Source organism: Poecilia reticulata, linkage group LG1 (genome assembly GCF_000633615.1).
Source record: "Poecilia reticulata strain Guanapo linkage group LG1, Guppy_female_1.0+MT, whole genome shotgun sequence".
In the NCBI taxonomy this organism is placed as follows: Eukaryota; Metazoa; Chordata; class Actinopteri; order Cyprinodontiformes; family Poeciliidae; genus Poecilia; species Poecilia reticulata.
In genome coordinates, this window is record NC_024331.1 from 12,787,816 (window position 1) to 12,804,570 (window position 16,755).

General features: G+C 41.2%; 2 protein-coding genes across 5 annotated transcripts in view; both read left to right on the top strand.

Moving 5' to 3' along the window:
• Positions 1–2,983: 2,983 nt before the first annotated feature.
• On the top strand, positions 2,984–7,322 carry as3mt (arsenite methyltransferase). 3 transcript variants are annotated; one of them, XM_008409640.2, is made up of 11 exons: positions 2,984–3,120; positions 3,437–3,458; positions 4,289–4,416; positions 4,507–4,657; positions 5,024–5,160; positions 5,245–5,314; positions 5,420–5,501; positions 5,909–6,040; positions 6,289–6,428; positions 6,503–6,625; positions 6,719–7,322. In XM_008409640.2, the coding sequence occupies exons 1-11, from the start codon at positions 3,104–3,106 to the stop codon at positions 6,806–6,808; spliced, it is 1,092 nt and encodes a 363-aa protein (XP_008407862.1). In that variant the 5' UTR covers positions 2,984–3,103; the 3' UTR covers positions 6,809–7,322. The 3 variants fall into 3 exon arrangements, with proteins under 3 accessions (XP_008407862.1, XP_008407868.1, XP_008407873.1); XM_008409646.2 differs by having other exon boundaries at positions 3,440–3,458; XM_008409651.2 differs by lacking the exon at positions 5,245–5,314 and having other exon boundaries at positions 5,024–5,086.
• A 2,904-nt stretch (positions 7,323–10,226) lies between these two features.
• LOC108165640 (metal transporter CNNM2-like) overlaps positions 10,227–16,755 on the top strand; it is a 63,943-nt gene continuing 57,414 nt past the window's right edge. The window contains exon 1 of one of the 2 annotated variants that reach the window (XM_017303948.1): positions 10,227–12,591. In XM_017303948.1, the coding sequence (XP_017159437.1) occupies positions 11,106–12,591 (1,486 nt within the window). In that variant the 5' untranslated portion in view covers positions 10,227–11,105. The remainder of the gene's footprint in view (positions 12,592–16,755) is intronic. The other variant, XM_017303944.1, reaches the window with a different exon arrangement.

Sequence of the window (16,755 nt, forward strand, 5' to 3'; positions counted from 1 at the left end):
TGTGTGTGTGTGTGTGTGTGTGTGTGTGTGTGTGTGTGTGTTGGCAGTAGGAAATGTAACATTTACTTGGAATGTGATCATTTCAACCTAACTTAGCTGAATGTATGTAGTCGGTGCCTAACAGAACTCGGTGTGAAAGCTCGAGGAACAATAAGCTTTAGTGAAACTGACGAACCCTGAAGAAGCAGGTACTCGAATCAAGAATGTTGAGCTTCAGAGAGATTAAAACTGAAATGACAACAAGCAAACCTCAAGATGTCTTTTGTAAGTCACTTCCACAAGATTACCAACCCTCACCAGCTGTTAAAAAAATGAATCCCTCGTTAGAAACACTGAGAACTATTCTTAATATTTGGTGTTGCATCTTTGGAGCAACTTCCAGTCTGATGTCGTTCAATATGTCAGTAACGTCATTGTTTAGAACTAAAATTATATCCAAGTCTTTTTTTTTTCTACATGTTTTGCATTTGCACTGTTCAGTTAAAGAGATGAAATTGAAGAAAACGATCTGAACTTTTATGTATGTTAAAGTAGGGCTTGATGAACCAATTAAAACCTGGTCGGTTTCTTCTTGTATAAAATCCACTCAAAAGTATTCACTACCTTGAATTTTTTTATTATTATTATTTTCACTTTACAAAAAACTTCGGATTTAGGTCCGGGTTTTAGTTTCTTACTGGACAAAAGCATCCCCTCAGCATGATGCTGCCACCACCCAGTAGGTTTCATTTTGGTCTCCTCAGAGCTACTTCTGCCGCTGTACGCAGAACTTCTAGTGGTTGCGAGTCCAGATTTTTATTTGTAAAACTTCACAATTACAAAATTCCACTGAAATTCACACAGATTTCTGGTTGTGATGTGAAAAGATCAAGGGTTGTTTCTGTAATTCCACAACAGAGACATTCCACACTTGTCGTCCTCCAAGCCCCTATTATTGAAGATGTTGCTAATGTTTTGGTTAGCAAACACAGTTGTTTCACCAAGAATTCAGTTCATTACTTTTGTTCAACTGCCCGTCTCCATAGAGGCCACGATAAATTGCAACATGTTTTGTAAGACTTTCCTTCCTACAACCGCATGAAAACGCAACGTTCAATCTCTGCGAAGCACAAAAGTTTTAACAATTGGTCAAACAAATTTATTTTAGTATGAATACATATATACTGAAAGCACCTTGCAGGAGGTTATTTCCCCCCACATTCTTCAGCACAGGGTTACAGTGCAATGTGAAACCTTCTTGTATTACCAGTAAGCTGATTGACTTTTATGCATCGCGACATGGACACACTTTTAAGTGCTTTACATATTAGCGTATTTTATGAGCTGCAGATGAAGTATTGTGTACTTTTGTCTTATTAAAAAGAGCTATTTTCATATCTGCCTGTTCATTTAAGTGTAATGGAGAGAAAATCCTAAAACCACTTTATATTTGCAAATTGTGTACAATCATCTGTAGCGAGTTGGAGAACCATATAGTTGCTTTATAATGTTTTACAAAACATTATAAACATTTAGCTTTATTTTCATGGACAGATTTTACTATTAAGGCTAACATTGGGTTCTTTTAGAAAATCTCCCTGCATTGCGAGGTTGTGTGAAAGGTACGTTGGACTAACGATGAGTATTTGTTCAGAGATCAGGGCAGTGCTGCCAAAGATGCTTTTCTGACTTAAGTGTGTGTGTTTTGCACATATTCTGTGAATGTTCTGATCATAAGCCATTTATTTCAACAACTAAGATGAATGTATGTTCAATAAATACACTAAATTTACAAGCAGTGTTGTCTGGGTGACTTCCTGCCATCTTGGTTTGGCATCAGCGATGGAAGTTTAGTGTGGAGGAATGATGAATATAGAGAGACTAAAGCAAGTCTACCCCATCACTTACTGATGATGTGTCTTACAACTTTGTGAGATGTGAATAAAAGATTTATTAAATAGTAGTTTTGTAGGTTCTCTCTGTGTGTGATTGAGTGAGTGCATGGCTGTTTGTCTTGTGTGCCGCTTTTAAAAGCCTCGTCTACTGACTAACGGAGATGGATACCGGCCCTGTACGATCCTCCAAGGATGTACAGGTACAGACAATGAATGACTTGAATGAATGGGGGAAATGTATGTACAACCACTTTCAGAAACTACAGAAGAACTATTTTTGATCCCAAAAACGCTGAAATCAGAGCTTAGTGAGCCACCACACACAGGCCTATCAAGCTCAATAGCTGCTCTTTGTGTTAAGCCACTTCTCAACAATGTCTGAAGTCTCTTCCCTTGACCAAGGAGGAAACTGGCTACACTGCTGCTGTCACAAAGCCCTCTATTTAGATTAAAACAAACTGAATTTCATTTAGAAAATGTGGTGCCAGAGGCAGGAGGAGGAATCCCCACAGAACCCATGTTATCTAAAGTCCAGTGTGACGCTTCCACAGTGATGACTTGAGGCACCTTGTCGTCTGCTGGGGATTGTCCATTGTGTTTTCTGAAGTTCAAAGACAAGCACAGCCATCTACCAGGACGTTTTCATGGTTTCTTCTGCTGACAAGCTTATGGATATGCTGAGTCCAACTTCCACCTGGACTTGGTACCTGCCCACTCTAATGGCACCTGCTTTAATCAGTATGGTACCTTTGTTACTGACTGACAAGCCAATTATCCTGACCTAAGCCCTCTTACAGAACCTATGGAGTATTGTTAAGAGGAAGATGAAAACTATAAACACAACAGAGCAGACATGTAGCAGTCCCAGTTACAAGCTGAGCTCCTGAGGCAGTAATTATGCATAAATCAATAAAATCCAGATTAAATTAACATTTATATACACAGGGTCCTATGCTACACTGCAGTCACAGTCTAAAAGCACCCTTTTACTGACATCTATTCTGATCTTTTTGACTGACTTGGATAAATAGTAACTCTTTTATAATTTAAAAGAAGTAACCTTATGAAGTTACAGGACGGTCTAGAAAAGATTAATCTTTTGGACTGAGATTTGGGTGGAAATCCAGCAGAGGGCGCGGCCGATCAGGAAGTGAAATCCGTACTGCTTTGTTTTTAAACGTGACCTAAGTTCCCTATTCAGCCTTTAAATTTTGCCGGAACCCGTGATAATGGCTCACCACAACAGGTAAGTACTTAATCTTCCCGCTATGCGCTGTTTGTAAGTGGCATTTTACAGCTAACATGGCGAGATGTGTTCCGACTTAAATGTCCACATGTAGTCCAAAACGGGGACATAAAATTATGTCACAATAACATTTATTAAGGTACTCTGCACATTTTAATTATTCTGTAAGTTTTCTGTAGCTATAGCCACCTGTTTATTCTATCTAAATGCAGCTATTGTCGCAGTCAAGGCTAACGCTGGCATTGAGAGTTAATGATTGACTATTCTTTTTTTCTTTCTTTTTTTTACGTGCCAATGGAAATGATTCCTCTGACAGCAGCGTTCACGAGGATGTCAAGGTAACGTGACGTCGTTTTGCCCTCCTTCATCCAATTATACATTTAATTTAAGGTCACTAAAATTGGCTACATTTTAAAAAGTTTTAGATGATAAATGGAAGTTTATTGACATCCCTTTCTTATGCAGTGATGTCAAACTGTGGTGTTGGGACTCAACTGTTGCAATTCTCAAGTGAATCAATTCAATGATTCAGTTATTGAAAGTTGTTAGTAATTATGATTCAGTTGATAGGTGATTGAATTTTATAAGTTGAAAATGCAGTCAGCAAGGGAAAGACCCAGAATGTCATGCACTGATTAATTACTTCAGCAATCATTAAAAAAAAAAAAAACTACTCCACTCAATACTTTTGAAACTTAAAATCATACCAGGTCCGCTCACTGCAGCACTGTTCAATCCCAAGCAGTGAGGTGAGGACTTAAAAGCTAAATTCTCCAGCCATATTTGTCCTCGTTTGTTGGTAACTGATGAAAAATAATCCACCGACGACTGGAATAATTCATCTTTACTTCACACCAGCTGAAACCTCACGTTCATACTAGTAAGAGCTCAGCCTAAAATCAGAGAAACAAGTAGTCCTGTCTCAACATATTGAAGTCAGAATCATAACAGGCAAAACAAGAAGATATTTAGCTAAACCCCTAGCTAGTTACTTAAAAAAAAGAAGCTTGCTACATATAATTTGGCACCAGAACAAAGAGCTTTACTGCAGCTGCCGCTATCATTGCAGAATTTGCAATGATAGCGGCATTGCAAATTCCTATATAGAGCTATATAGAGGATGCGGTTTACCCTGTCGTCAGTGTTTGAGCTTTTCCATGATTAACAGGATTATTATGGAAAGAGGCTCCAGAAGACGTCGGACCTGAAGACAGGCGCCTGCGTGGCTCCAGCTCAGCCTCTCCCAGCCTTTATACGGGAAGCCCTGAAGAAAGTTCACCCTGAAGTATCTAACAAGTAATTTAGGGGAGGAGGATTTTTTAATTATTTTTCTTTATTGAGAAAGAGCTTTGAGATTGATCTGTTTCTGATTTCCCCCCCGACCAGATACTACGGGTGTGGTCTGGTGGTGCCGGAGTCCTTGGAGGGCTGCAGGATTCTGGACCTGGGCTGTGGGAGTGGAAGGGACTGCTACATGTTAAGTTTGCTAGTTGGGGAAAAAGGTCATGTCACTGGCATTGACATGACTGAGGCCCAGGTAGGGAGCAACGGCGTTACGAAAGCAGCCATTAAGACGGACCACAACATCTCAGCCTGTTGTCGAGTTCAAGAGRAATAATTTCTGGCTTTAAAAATGACATTCATTGGGACAACTTCACAAAGTCTGTAGCAAGTTTGAAAAATTACTTGATTCAATTTTAGTGTAAATTATTGAAGAAAAAAAATGCAGAGTAGTTGGTAAACTGAGTCTTGTTTAGGGGTAGAAGGTTTTTAAGCATGTTCAGAAGAAGTGTAAATGGCTAAATGTTAACTTTACGAATGTTTAAACCCGAAATGTTTGACTCAAAATGAATGTGAAATACAAACGTTCAGAATAAACCCAGATATTTTTCTTCCATTAAAGCTCGAAGTGGCCAGAAAATATATGGATTATCACGCGAAGGAGTTCGGCTACAAGAAGCCAAACGTGAGTTTTGTCCAGGGCTACATTGAGGCCTTATCTGCGGCGGGTCTGGGAAAAAACTCGTTTGACATCATCATGTAAGACGCCATCCTTAATTCATCAGGTCTTCTTCTTCTTCTTTTATCCTGTTTGTAACATTGTTGATTTTTGATATTGCTTAGCTCAAACTGCGTAGTGAACCTCTCCCCAGACAAGAAGCAGGTTCTGGCTGAAGCATACAATGCACTCAAGGTGCGCAGCTTCATGCTTTTACCAGTTGTTTTATTTATTTAATCACTATATATTTGAAGTTGTATTGCTGTTGCGATATTTTATGCAAACGTGTGTCTCCTCAAGGACGGGGGTGAGCTGTATTTCAGTGACATCTACTCCAGTGGAAGGCTGACAGAGGGAATTAAAAATCACAAAGTGCTGTGGGGTGGGTCACAAATATTTTCTGCCACCACATAATCATACAAAACCGATATTTAAGGAAAAAATATTTAGTTTCAATTAAATTTTAGGTAAAAGATTTTTCTATTTACAATGAAACAAAACATTTTCATCAGTTTGATATGACAGAAAAACAGTTCTGTTAAAAATTAATGACGCCTGTTTATGATGAAGCAGACACAGATAACTTTTTTTTTTTTAATAATTGTATTATAAAAAAATTTCCTGTCAGAGCGTCACAATAAAAGCATTTTGGGGTTTGAATGTGTGCATGTTTTCCCAATGCTGTCAGCTAACCAGCAGTTCACACACCTTCTTAGTTGACTAGTATCAGTAAGGCTTTGTTCCATAGTTTCTGTTGTTTGTCTCATAAAGGTTGGATGATCTTTGCAGGTGAATGTCTGGGCGGAGCGCTGTGGTGGAAGGACCTGCTGCAGCTGGCTGAGGAGGTGGGCTTCAGTCAGCCACGGCTGGTCACGGCCACCGTTGTCGCCGTTGACAATAAAGAACTGCAGGACGTGTTAGGTTTGTTTTGTAGAACAGCCAGTTCTACTTAATTATATTATATATATTATATATGACCAAAAGCTCTTTTGTTGTGTTTTTACCTTTTCTGCACCTTCTCTGGCTGTGTAAAACCGCTTCCTCTCAGTGTATTTTTACATTTCGGTGAACTTAAGTTGTAAGGAACGTCGCACCACAGCGCACTTACATGAGTGAATTTCATTTAGTGACTTGTAGCCCGTCGACGGTTCTTGCATGTGTTCATCCAGGTGACTTCAAGTTTGTTTCTGCCACGTACCGCCTGTTCAAAGTCCCCAAAGGCAAAACCAAGACCTGCCAGGTCATATATAATGGAGGCATCACTGGGGCAGAGAATATCTTCCAGTTTGACTGTCACTACACCTTTAAGGTCTGTACACATCTTGCGTTATGATGTCAAAAAAAAAAAAAAGCACCGTGTTTAAACGGCTGTTTTCAATACAGACCAATGAAGTGGTGCAGGTGGACGGAGAAGCAGCTTGCATCCTGACGCATTCCAGATTTGCAGAAGACTTCACTTTCCAGCCACCAGGGGGCTCCAGTGAGCCTTGTTGTGCCAAGCCTAAGGTCAGTGTCATGTTTTTAAGTTTTTGCATGAGGACTTCTCCAGTGTATTGTATGTATCCTCGTATCTTTATTGTTATTTAATTATTGATGCAGACTGACACGGTGGATCCTTTCAACCTGGCCTCTCAGTCGGGCACTCGAGGGGGATGCTGCAGCACGAAATCTGCCGACTGCTGCAAATGATCACGGGACGAGCACTGAGAAATGCAGCAGCATGCTGTATGCTGTGCGACTGTCCTTTTTCAGTAAGCTTAAGATCAGACACTTCAGATGAATAACATTTCAAACTTTCCCTGTTCCAAATGTGCCTCTACACAGTTTTCTAAGAGAAGAGAGATGGCTGTGAAATGTCACAAAAGGACTTCTTTTTTTGGCTTTCCTGAAATCACTTTCTAAATTAAGGATAATGGAAAAATAGCTCAAATCAGAAAAAATCTGAGTAAAGATGACTACAAAATAACTTGCTATTCTTCACAGAGCACCAGTGAAGGTTTTTTTTCTTCTTTTACATGTGTTGGCAGTTCTTTGTAATCAACAGGCTCTAACACCATCGTATCCTTACTTAACCTTCGTAAGGTGAAGCTCTAGTTTCTGCAGCCACTCAGGTTCTAAGGTGATTTACAGAACTGGACATGTTGACATTTCCCTGTAACATGTACTCTTTGTGTAGATGAATAAATATTGTGTGTCCTCAAGATATCTTGGCTTATTTGTGAACATTTGGTATTTTTATTTATTTTTTTTAAACTACTTGTGTGGTGTTTATAAACAGAACTCCACAGATGATTTTAAAAATGCATGTTTTTGTTTTTAGCTGGGCTTTAATGAATTACTAAAATCCTCAAACCTTTTTCGCTGTTCAGTAAAAAAATCACATTTTAAATAATATACTAATGTTTTTACAGAAAAAAATACCCTGAAACCACCATATACATGGCTAAACATCTGCTTTAATTGATGAAAACTGAATCCTGTAAGTTGCCCTCTAATACAAGATATATTTTTCATATGTGTCAGACCCAGCAACATTTTTTTTATCTGTAATGACAGCACAAGTGGTTTTGTGTTAGCCATCATTATTTTGTCTTCAGGACATTCTGACTAGCTGAACATTTTTTCCTCTTGAGTCAAGAAACTCCTACTCTCATGTGTTTTTGGTAAAGTTTGTGTCCACAAAGGTCACAAGTGAGAAGTCTGTATGGATCCCTGTATGCTCATTTAATTTAACTGCTAAGCTGAATCTTATTTCACACAAAAGCAAAAGGATCCYTGCCTTTATGGATTCTCATGTATGTTTAAATGTCCTCCATGGTTACATTCATTTGCCTTCCTTAGCCATTTCTCTTGTGTTTGCTGAAGTGATTTCAGTGAGGCGATTGCAGGGCCAGAGGACTGCTTACAAATTGACCATCATTACACGTTTATGATTTGTATATGCTGTATGATAAAGAAACAAGATGCATGCACTGTGTTTTCACGATCGTAAACATGTCCAGACTCAGTAGACAAAGAAGGTGGATGGAGAACGCGTCTTGACACCATTCCAGCTTCGCAGAGAACTTCAGCTTCCTGCCACCGGGTGGCTCCTGTGAGTCTTGTTGTGTCCAACCTAAGGTCAGTGTCATATTTAAATTCCTGCATGAGGAATTCTCCGATTTATTTGTTTGTTTCGAACCACTGGAGGTCAGTGTGTGCCTGGGATCAATCCGAAGTGTGTGACACACCCAGGGAGCCCCGCTGTGCGCACAGTCACAACTACACATGTGTGCACCGGGACGCCCGCTTGCACTCTCTCTCCCACTCGCATACCCACTGAAACATGCATACGCACACATCCACACGCAAGAAGGTCAAGCAGCTGTCTCAGAGTCATAACCAGAGTGTGGAGTCATGCCGGGGAACCTTGAACAGGAAGGAATGTTCTCTTCTCAGCCAATGGAATGCCATCTTATCAGCTCCTATAGTCATTTGGCGCACATACACGTACTTATTTGTTACGGAAAATGAGTCCTTAAGAGTCATCCATCAATAATAAATGAGTGTTATATCCCAACAGTCACTGATGTTTGATTGCATTGGAAACACAGTGACTGTCGAGGCTTATAGAATGTGGTTTGGCCTCTGGACGCCCCCGGCCCCCTGTAGGGAACGTGACCCCGGGTGATGAGGGATCGTTTGCTGTGTTTGAGTGGTGTGAAAGTGGTGATTTCCTAAACATCCACAGTGCTACTTAGCCGTGCAGCACGACTGCGAATGTGTGCCAAATACAGTGCTGCATAATAATTACGACGAGCTTGGTTATCGTGATTGAGACACGGTTGTACATCTGACATTTGAACGGACACGGCGCGTTCTTGTGTGTGTGTGTCTGTACGCGTGCGGACGTTTTACACTTCTGATGTCTTTATTGCTGTTGAATTATTGATGCAGGCTGACATGGTAAATCCCTTAAAACTGGCCTTTCAGTCTGCCAGCCCAAGGCCTCATTTCAGCCACAGGGGGATGCTACAGCACAAAATCTGCTGACTTCTGCAAATGATTGTGCAAAGAGGACTCGGAAATACAGGCCCAGCAGCGTGCTGTGCATGAGTGATTTTCCGACTGATGCAATGAAACTGCATTAATGCCTGCTTATGAATGATGGTCATTTGTTTTGCTTGACACTACAGGAGGCCAGCAGCACTAATAGATTACAACGAGGCTTGCATTTTTGCATGTGTCTCGAACTGTGCAGAAATATAAACACTTGCTCTACGAGTGCGTTTAGGATGTTTACTCACAGTGCCTGAAAGAGGATTGTGTTATCGAAAAAAATAAAATAAAATAAGTGACTCATCCCTGGATGAGTGTGTTGGTCATGGCTCACCTTAATCTCCTCTCTTACAAAAGGATGGTAATAATGTTGAAACCCCAAACCAGAGGGGGAAAAAATGGAAGTGGATGCAATTGGGAACTACAAAATAATGTACCTACACTTTGCTCACTTATCTTAATCAGTGGGCTTCATACCATTCATACATGTATCTAGCTTGTTCTAATGAATGCTGCAATAACCTTTACTAAAAGATTTTAATTGGCAATTACAATAGAATATATTATTTATCCCTAACTGAGAAATTCCCAAAAGCTAAGTTTATGTCAGCAGCAAAAAAAGTAATAGAAATATATCAGATTTTTTAAATAAAAAATATACGAAAAAAAAGATAAAATGGAGCAATAAATTGGATAAGTTGAACCTGAAATACTCAAGAGAAATAATTTGTACCTGTTTGAACAAACTTTAACAACAAAAGTATTTTATGTATTTTTTTAAACAATTGTTGGTTTATATAGACATACAATGTGTATAGCTCAGTTAATTTAATTATGTAATAAAATATGTTCATTTTCAATAAATGTCTGTGTAATAAGCACTGTATTTTCCAAGTTTCTAAAAATACCCAAAACTATAAGCCCATTTCACTATACAGCGTTTTAATGTGTTGAATTTTTATATATAAAGAGCCACAACAAACTACTGAAAACACATTATTGTACAGTGTAAACATACTCTACTTTTTAAAATCACTTTTATTGGTCTCAGTTTTCAAATATATATATATATATATATATTAGTTTTTTGTTTTTTTTTATCTGTCAGCCATAAGCATTGGAATAATTAGATGTAAACACTTGAAATCTCTCACTGTGTGTAAGTAGTCGATTTAAACTTAAGATTTTATTATATACATTTGTGATTGTACTATTTTGTACTGTATATCGGTGTATTTTGTTGCGCTACCTTCTTGTGTTGTCTGTGAAAACGTGCTAAATAAATAGTACTTAAAAAGTGCTTAATTCAATATGTATATGTACATTTTAGAGTAGAATTGTTGGCACACACTAACTTTTTTTTTTTTACAATATTCTATTTTTTTTACATGCTCCTGTTTTTATGATACACTTTTCTGCAAGTTTCTTGTGAAAACAATTTGTTTTTTAATTTCTGAATTATATTTTTTGCTTTACCTTAAGTCCACTTGCAGAAACTTAATTTTTTTGCTCCAAACAGTCTGATGCTGACCCATGTGGCTTATCTTTTTATTAAATCAGCCAGGAGTCGTGCCCCCGAGTGCAGGGTGCATAAAGAAGCCTGCTTTAAAAAGTCAACGGGTAGAGAGTTCTCTCTGCCTCCAAAGATGAGCTGCACTTGTTCCGTAATCTGATTCGCCAAGGAGGCTGCGGACGCCCCGCCCCCCGGCTCGGCCGCCTCCCCGGATTGGTCCTTCCCGTCGCCCGTCTTGGGGACCCAGAGAGAGGCACGAGCTGGCCTGTAAGCCTGCGCTGGCTGCTTCTCAGTGTCGGACACGTAGTGGGAAAGAGCAGGTCCCGATGCACAAGTCACGGCAGCCCTGGGCGGAGATGAAGGCGGACTCCGACTGGCTCTGATTTTTCAAAGCCCTTTTCATTCAGGAGCTTGCTTGCCCAAACGGTCATCGATATGGCAGATCCCTTATCCCCTGGACCCAACATTGCAAAAATGGCGTCACTTAGCCGGGTCCGAGCTTTGGCGATGATTTTCTTAGCTGTCACTGGCTGCTGTGTCACCCCGACAAGTGGCAAGGAGGGCTCCGAGGAGACCGTCATCATCGGGCTCCGGCTGGAGGACACGGACGACATTTCCTTCATGGATAAAGGCTACCTGCGGGTGAGCGAGCGGTCTCGGGTGAAACTGAGGGTCTACGGGCAGAACATCAACAACGAGACCTGGTCCAAGATTGCCTTCACGGAACACGAGCGGAGCCGGGCGGTGGGGGGCTTTGACAGCTCCTCGGGGGATAACCAGAGCCGGGAGGACTCGTCCGGCTCGCATCCTTGCGGAATTAGGACTTCGGATATAATTATATTACCCAACATCATATTAAATCGGAAAACATCCGGAGTAGTCGAGATTGAGGTCAAACCCCTGCGGAAGACCGAGAGGAGTAAAGCGTACTACCTTTGCATCGCCACCTCCACGCCGGCGGTGGCCGGGTTGCACGACCCGTGGACTGAGAACACCTGGATCTACCACGACGGGGACGACACCAAAGTGATAGTGGTGGAGGAGAAAAAGTTCCTGCTGCCTTTCTGGCTCCAGGTCATCTTCATCTCCATGCTGCTGTGCCTGTCCGGCATGTTCAGCGGCTTGAACCTGGGGCTCATGGCTCTGGATCCCATGGAGCTCCAGATCGTCCAGAACTGCGGCACGGAGAGGGAGAAGAACTACGCCAAGAAGATCGAGCCGGTGCGGAGCCAGGGCAACTACCTGCTCTGCTCGCTCCTGCTCGGGAACGTGTTGGTGAACACCACGCTGACCATCCTCCTGGACGACATCGCCGGCTCCGGGCTCATCGCGGTGGTCATGTCCACCATCGGGATCGTTATCTTCGGTGAAATCGTGCCGCAGGCCATCTGCTCCAGACACGGCCTGGCCGTGGGGGCAAACACCATCTTCCTCACCAAGTTCTTCATGCTGCTCACCTTCCCGGCGTCCTACCCGGTGAGCAAGCTGCTGGATTACCTGCTCGGACAGGAGATCGGCACCGTGTACAACAGGGAGAAGCTGCTGGAGATGCTGCGCGTCACGGACCCTTACAACGACCTGGTGAAGGAGGAGCTGAACATCATCCAGGGCGCGCTGGAGCTCCGGACTAAGACCGTGGAGGACGTCATGACGCCGCTGAGAGATTGCTTCATGATGCCCGGGGACACGATCCTGGACTTCAACACCATGGCCGAGATCATGAGGAGCGGCTACACGCGCATCCCGGTGTTCGAGGGCGAGAGGTCCAACATAGTGGATCTGCTGTTTGTGAAGGACCTGGCCTTCGTTGACCCGGATGATTGCACGCCGCTCAAAACCATCACAAAGTTTTACAGCCACTCGCTGCATTTTGTGTTTAATGACACCAAGCTGGATGCGATGCTGGAAGAGTTTAAAAAAGGTGAGAAAAGCATATTTGTTGTTCTCCCCGTATGGAAAGCCAAAAGTGACACAATCCAATACATTCTTTTTTTTAAGTATAATTATCTTTTATGTATGACTTACAATAATTAATTGGAAAATTCAATCGCCAAATCAATATTTAAAGCATAGTTTTAAATGTTGTGTCAAAGTCAGGGTGTAGTTACAAAGCTATTAATCCACTGGTTTTCATCCACAATGTGTGCCTGATCACATTCCTGTTTTATATATTTTCAACCATTATGATCATCTTCACTCATGTTTATTCACTTTCAGAATAAGCATTAATACTCATTTTTATTAGTATTAATTTATTCATTCTTATATATTTATTCACATTTCTGATCCCTTCGTTTTGTAATATACTTGCTTTTCACTTTACTTTTCATGTTTGCCTCTGGACCTCTCCTTTAGCGAAACTGTACTTGTCAGAAATAGTTAGTTATGCTGTGTAGTACAAATAAACAGCTGTTTAACATTCAAGATGTCTAATTGTAACAAGGTACATCATTTTTGAGATATGATAACCTTAAGTATCTCTGTATAAAATTAAAATGTTATTTACTTTCTTTCATTTAAAATTGAGAGCATGATTCATTCAAATTGGTGATATTACAAGATATTCCACAGTTGTTTATTGTCATTGCAGTTTTGATTCCTAGTCTTAAGAAAAAATGTAGAATAAACATGCTAAGTTCTGCAGTACTTACTGTAGCTTTTGTCTGAAAAATTATACCTGCCAAAGGTTTTTCTCTTTAAAGACTGACTCGAGTCTAACAAATGGATGGGAACTGGTTAGTTAGTATAGCCAGCAGTTTTAACAGATGAATGGATGGTAGCCAATTGTGTGGCACTACTTTTGCTTTCGAACCATACCTGTCTCTGTTTTCTGAAACGCTAAACTGCAACTGAGGGAAAAACACAGGAACTTTATTTCAACGGTGCCCCCAAGACGGAGCATGGCAAATGTAGATCAAGTTAAGCTAGCACTTTGTATGCGATTCGGTTATGTTTTTCCCCCCCGAGTCTGTTCTTGTCTTTACGCAGTTAAATAGTTAACATAAGACTGAATTCAGTGGATCCAACATACATCACGGTATTGAAATAAGACCTGCAAAGCAATAATAAGAAAAACACTTGCTCTGCTGAAACACTTGTTTGCAAATCTGCATAAAATTAAGCATGCACTGTCTGGAGATTTGCTGACAGATTTGCAAAAATACATACATGATTTAGTTTTTTTTAAAAGTAAATATTTGCATTTAAAATGTAAATATAATATAAATTTAATAAAGAGATTAAAAAATTAGGAATACTTAGTTACAGATAAATAGCTTATTCAATGATTGAACTGTGGCACTTTTGGTTCTCCATAGCGCCCGTATTGTCTGTACATGTGCAATGTTTCAGGATTCTCACTCCTTCACTGGTTATTAAACTGGTGCTTCACCTGTCTTCTCTTCCTCTTGAGTCAGGTAAGGTATTGGATGAGTTGTGCCATAATTTGTGAACCAAAGCTGACCTTTCATTCTACTCTGGATGCCTGTGTTGGAGCTGCAGGCCAGGTTGTTTCAAATGACCTCAAAAATAGTCTAAACCTGATTTTCAGGAGCAGAGTGAGGAGAACGTATTTCTGGCCTCCTTTTGACAAGATATTCCTTGCAGCGAAAGCAAACGAAACAAAACAAAAATCACAGGAGCACCACGTTGGGTTTGTTTCAGCCTCATCAGCCACATCCTTAGCCACTAGCTTCCTGTAAACGGGGGAGCAGGAGGTGCCCTTATCACTCTCCATCACTTCCACTCAGTGTTAATGTTCACACTCTCCCACTCTCTTCCAGCTTTCCACAGCTTCTTACCTTGCCTCTGAAGCCTCCCCGGCCTGCCTCCCCCTCTTTCTGTTGCTCTCTCTCGCTCTGATTTGTAAAGCAGTGGGACATGTGGGAATGGTGCAACGGCGGTGCCGGGGTTATCAGGTGAGGGCATCTCGTTCGAGAACCTGCTTAAATCCGTCTCTGCCTCTCTCGTGCTCGCATCTGAGAGCGATGGTGGCGATAACAGCTTTTGTCCGGCGCTGGAATGCGGTTGGGTGGATAATGAATAACAGCCTCTAGCACCTCTGAGCCCCCGAGTGTTTGTCCGCGCATGTCGTTCGACAAAGATGCTTACCTCACCTGTGGTTTATTCGGCGGAGGGGGCGGTTTGATTTCCGCCCTCGCTCCGTGGGTTGCGTCTGACTAAAACATCTGCTGCTGGACTTAATGCAGGTTCCTCCTAAAACTACAGAGCTGCAGGAGGGACGGCGAGGCGCGCCCGTCCGCAGCTCATTTACCAATACTCTAAAATGTTGGAAAAAGCATGATTGGGTAGCCTCGCATGCTCATTAGAATAATCACTTTACTTTTAAGAGGATTAATCAGGAGGTAAAACAGAACAAATCATTCAGCTCCATTACCAGAAATTAGGTGAAGTTCTCCATGCCAAATTAGCATTACGTAACGTACTATTTGTTTTCATCACAGTTGACTGGTTACAGACAGGCACTGTTGTTGAGAGGAAACAAACGTCCGTCTTTCGGGGTTTATTTTATTAGTATTGTTGCCGCCGTGTAAAGTGGAAAAGTATCGATACCTTTTGAGATTTCTTTGCACTTTGTCACATTACATCGACTAACTTCCATGTATTTTACCAGGCTTTTATTTGACACGTCAACACAAAGCAGTGGATAACTGTGCTGTGGAAGAAAACTGACACATGGAGTTCACTTTTATGTTGTCTAAAGTTTGCAGAACCACATCTCTACCAGAGGGCCTGGCGATAAATAAAGCGATTTGATCAATTAATAGAGTTTTCTGTTTTTGAAGATTTCATTTTTGGGAATAAAACGATTTTATTTCCATCGTTCACCCAAGAACTGTCGTCTTTTTTTGCCATCTTTTATTTATATCAGCTTTGAATGCTGGTCAACTCACAGAAGGAATGATTGGAATGAAAGCCAGGTTTCTAAAGATATTTTATGGATTTTTTTAAGGAAAAAAAAGTGAATTTTGTATTTAAAAGATGAATTTTTAAGCTATATTGCCCTATTACCAGCCTCGCACAGCTATGACTGGTGTTTTTTCCATACCAGTCATAGCTGTACAAAGCTTTGACTTTTAAAAACATTGCAAAACTATCTTTTGAAAGCTAGTTTGACGCTTTTAAAAGCGTCAAACTAGGCTTACCTCATTCTACAATGTTTTTTCTTTCTCCTCTTATAATAGTGGATTCCATTTTGTTCTAAAATATGAAAATAGAAAGACACTTTAGTTTAACTTTATTGTACTGCTCATAACATGTTCTCATAATAAGACATCTAATGTTGTGTAGAGGAGAGCGGCTTCTCCTCCAGAGTCACCATGGCTCTCTCTGTTTGATGCTCTCCTTGCCCAGTCTGTCTGTTTAGATGGACAGCCATGTCCTGGTAGGTTTACAGCTGTACTGTACTGTTCCCATTGTCAGACGATAGACTGAACAGCATCCAGTGTGATGGTCAGTGCTTGGGATGTTGTTTTATGACGTAACCTTTTCTACATCTTTATCCCTGATGTAACTGTTGTGATTCTTGGCCCTTCCGGTGTTGGGTCTTCACTAATGTTCACTGCACAACTTTCAAAGCTGCTCTCTGGACTGTAGCTCTAAAATCAACACCTAGGGAGGCAGAAGGACTTTACGGTCTCTTGTGAAGGAATGGGCCACTCTGAGGCGCTCGGTGAATGCCAGTGTGGTTCCATGCAGTCACTCCTTCTAAATCAACTATTAGTGATATTTGAAGTGAAAGGGCACGTAAAATCACCAAACGGGGTTAGTTGACGGTGAGGCACATAGTAGTTATTTTCAGTAGCTACAGACCTGATTAGCAGGAAAACAGAGCATGAAATGTGCTTCTAGTGGTCAGCAGCTGTGCCCAAGCCCTGCTCCACCAGTGTAAAAGCATGCTGCCGTTTGTCTTTGTGGTGGCATGTGGAGCTGCGTCCTCTGACGTGTTCTTCTCCTTGTTGCAATCCAGTGGACGACGGTGTGTTTGACAGGGAGCAGGAGAACGACACCGGGCTGACTGTATTCTTCAAGCACAGCCTTTGGTGCAGAGTGGGTGATGGTGTGA

Bases quoted from the DNA above. Each gene is read 5' to 3' on its own strand.
- as3mt (XM_008409640.2), top strand. The intron at 5,161-5,244 runs GTAAGACGCCAT...GATATTGCTTAG, and splicing joins AACTCGTTTGACATCATCAT to CTCAAACTGCGTAGTGAACC. The intron at 6,626-6,718 runs GTCAGTGTCATG...TTATTGATGCAG, and splicing joins CTTGTTGTGCCAAGCCTAAG to ACTGACACGGTGGATCCTTT.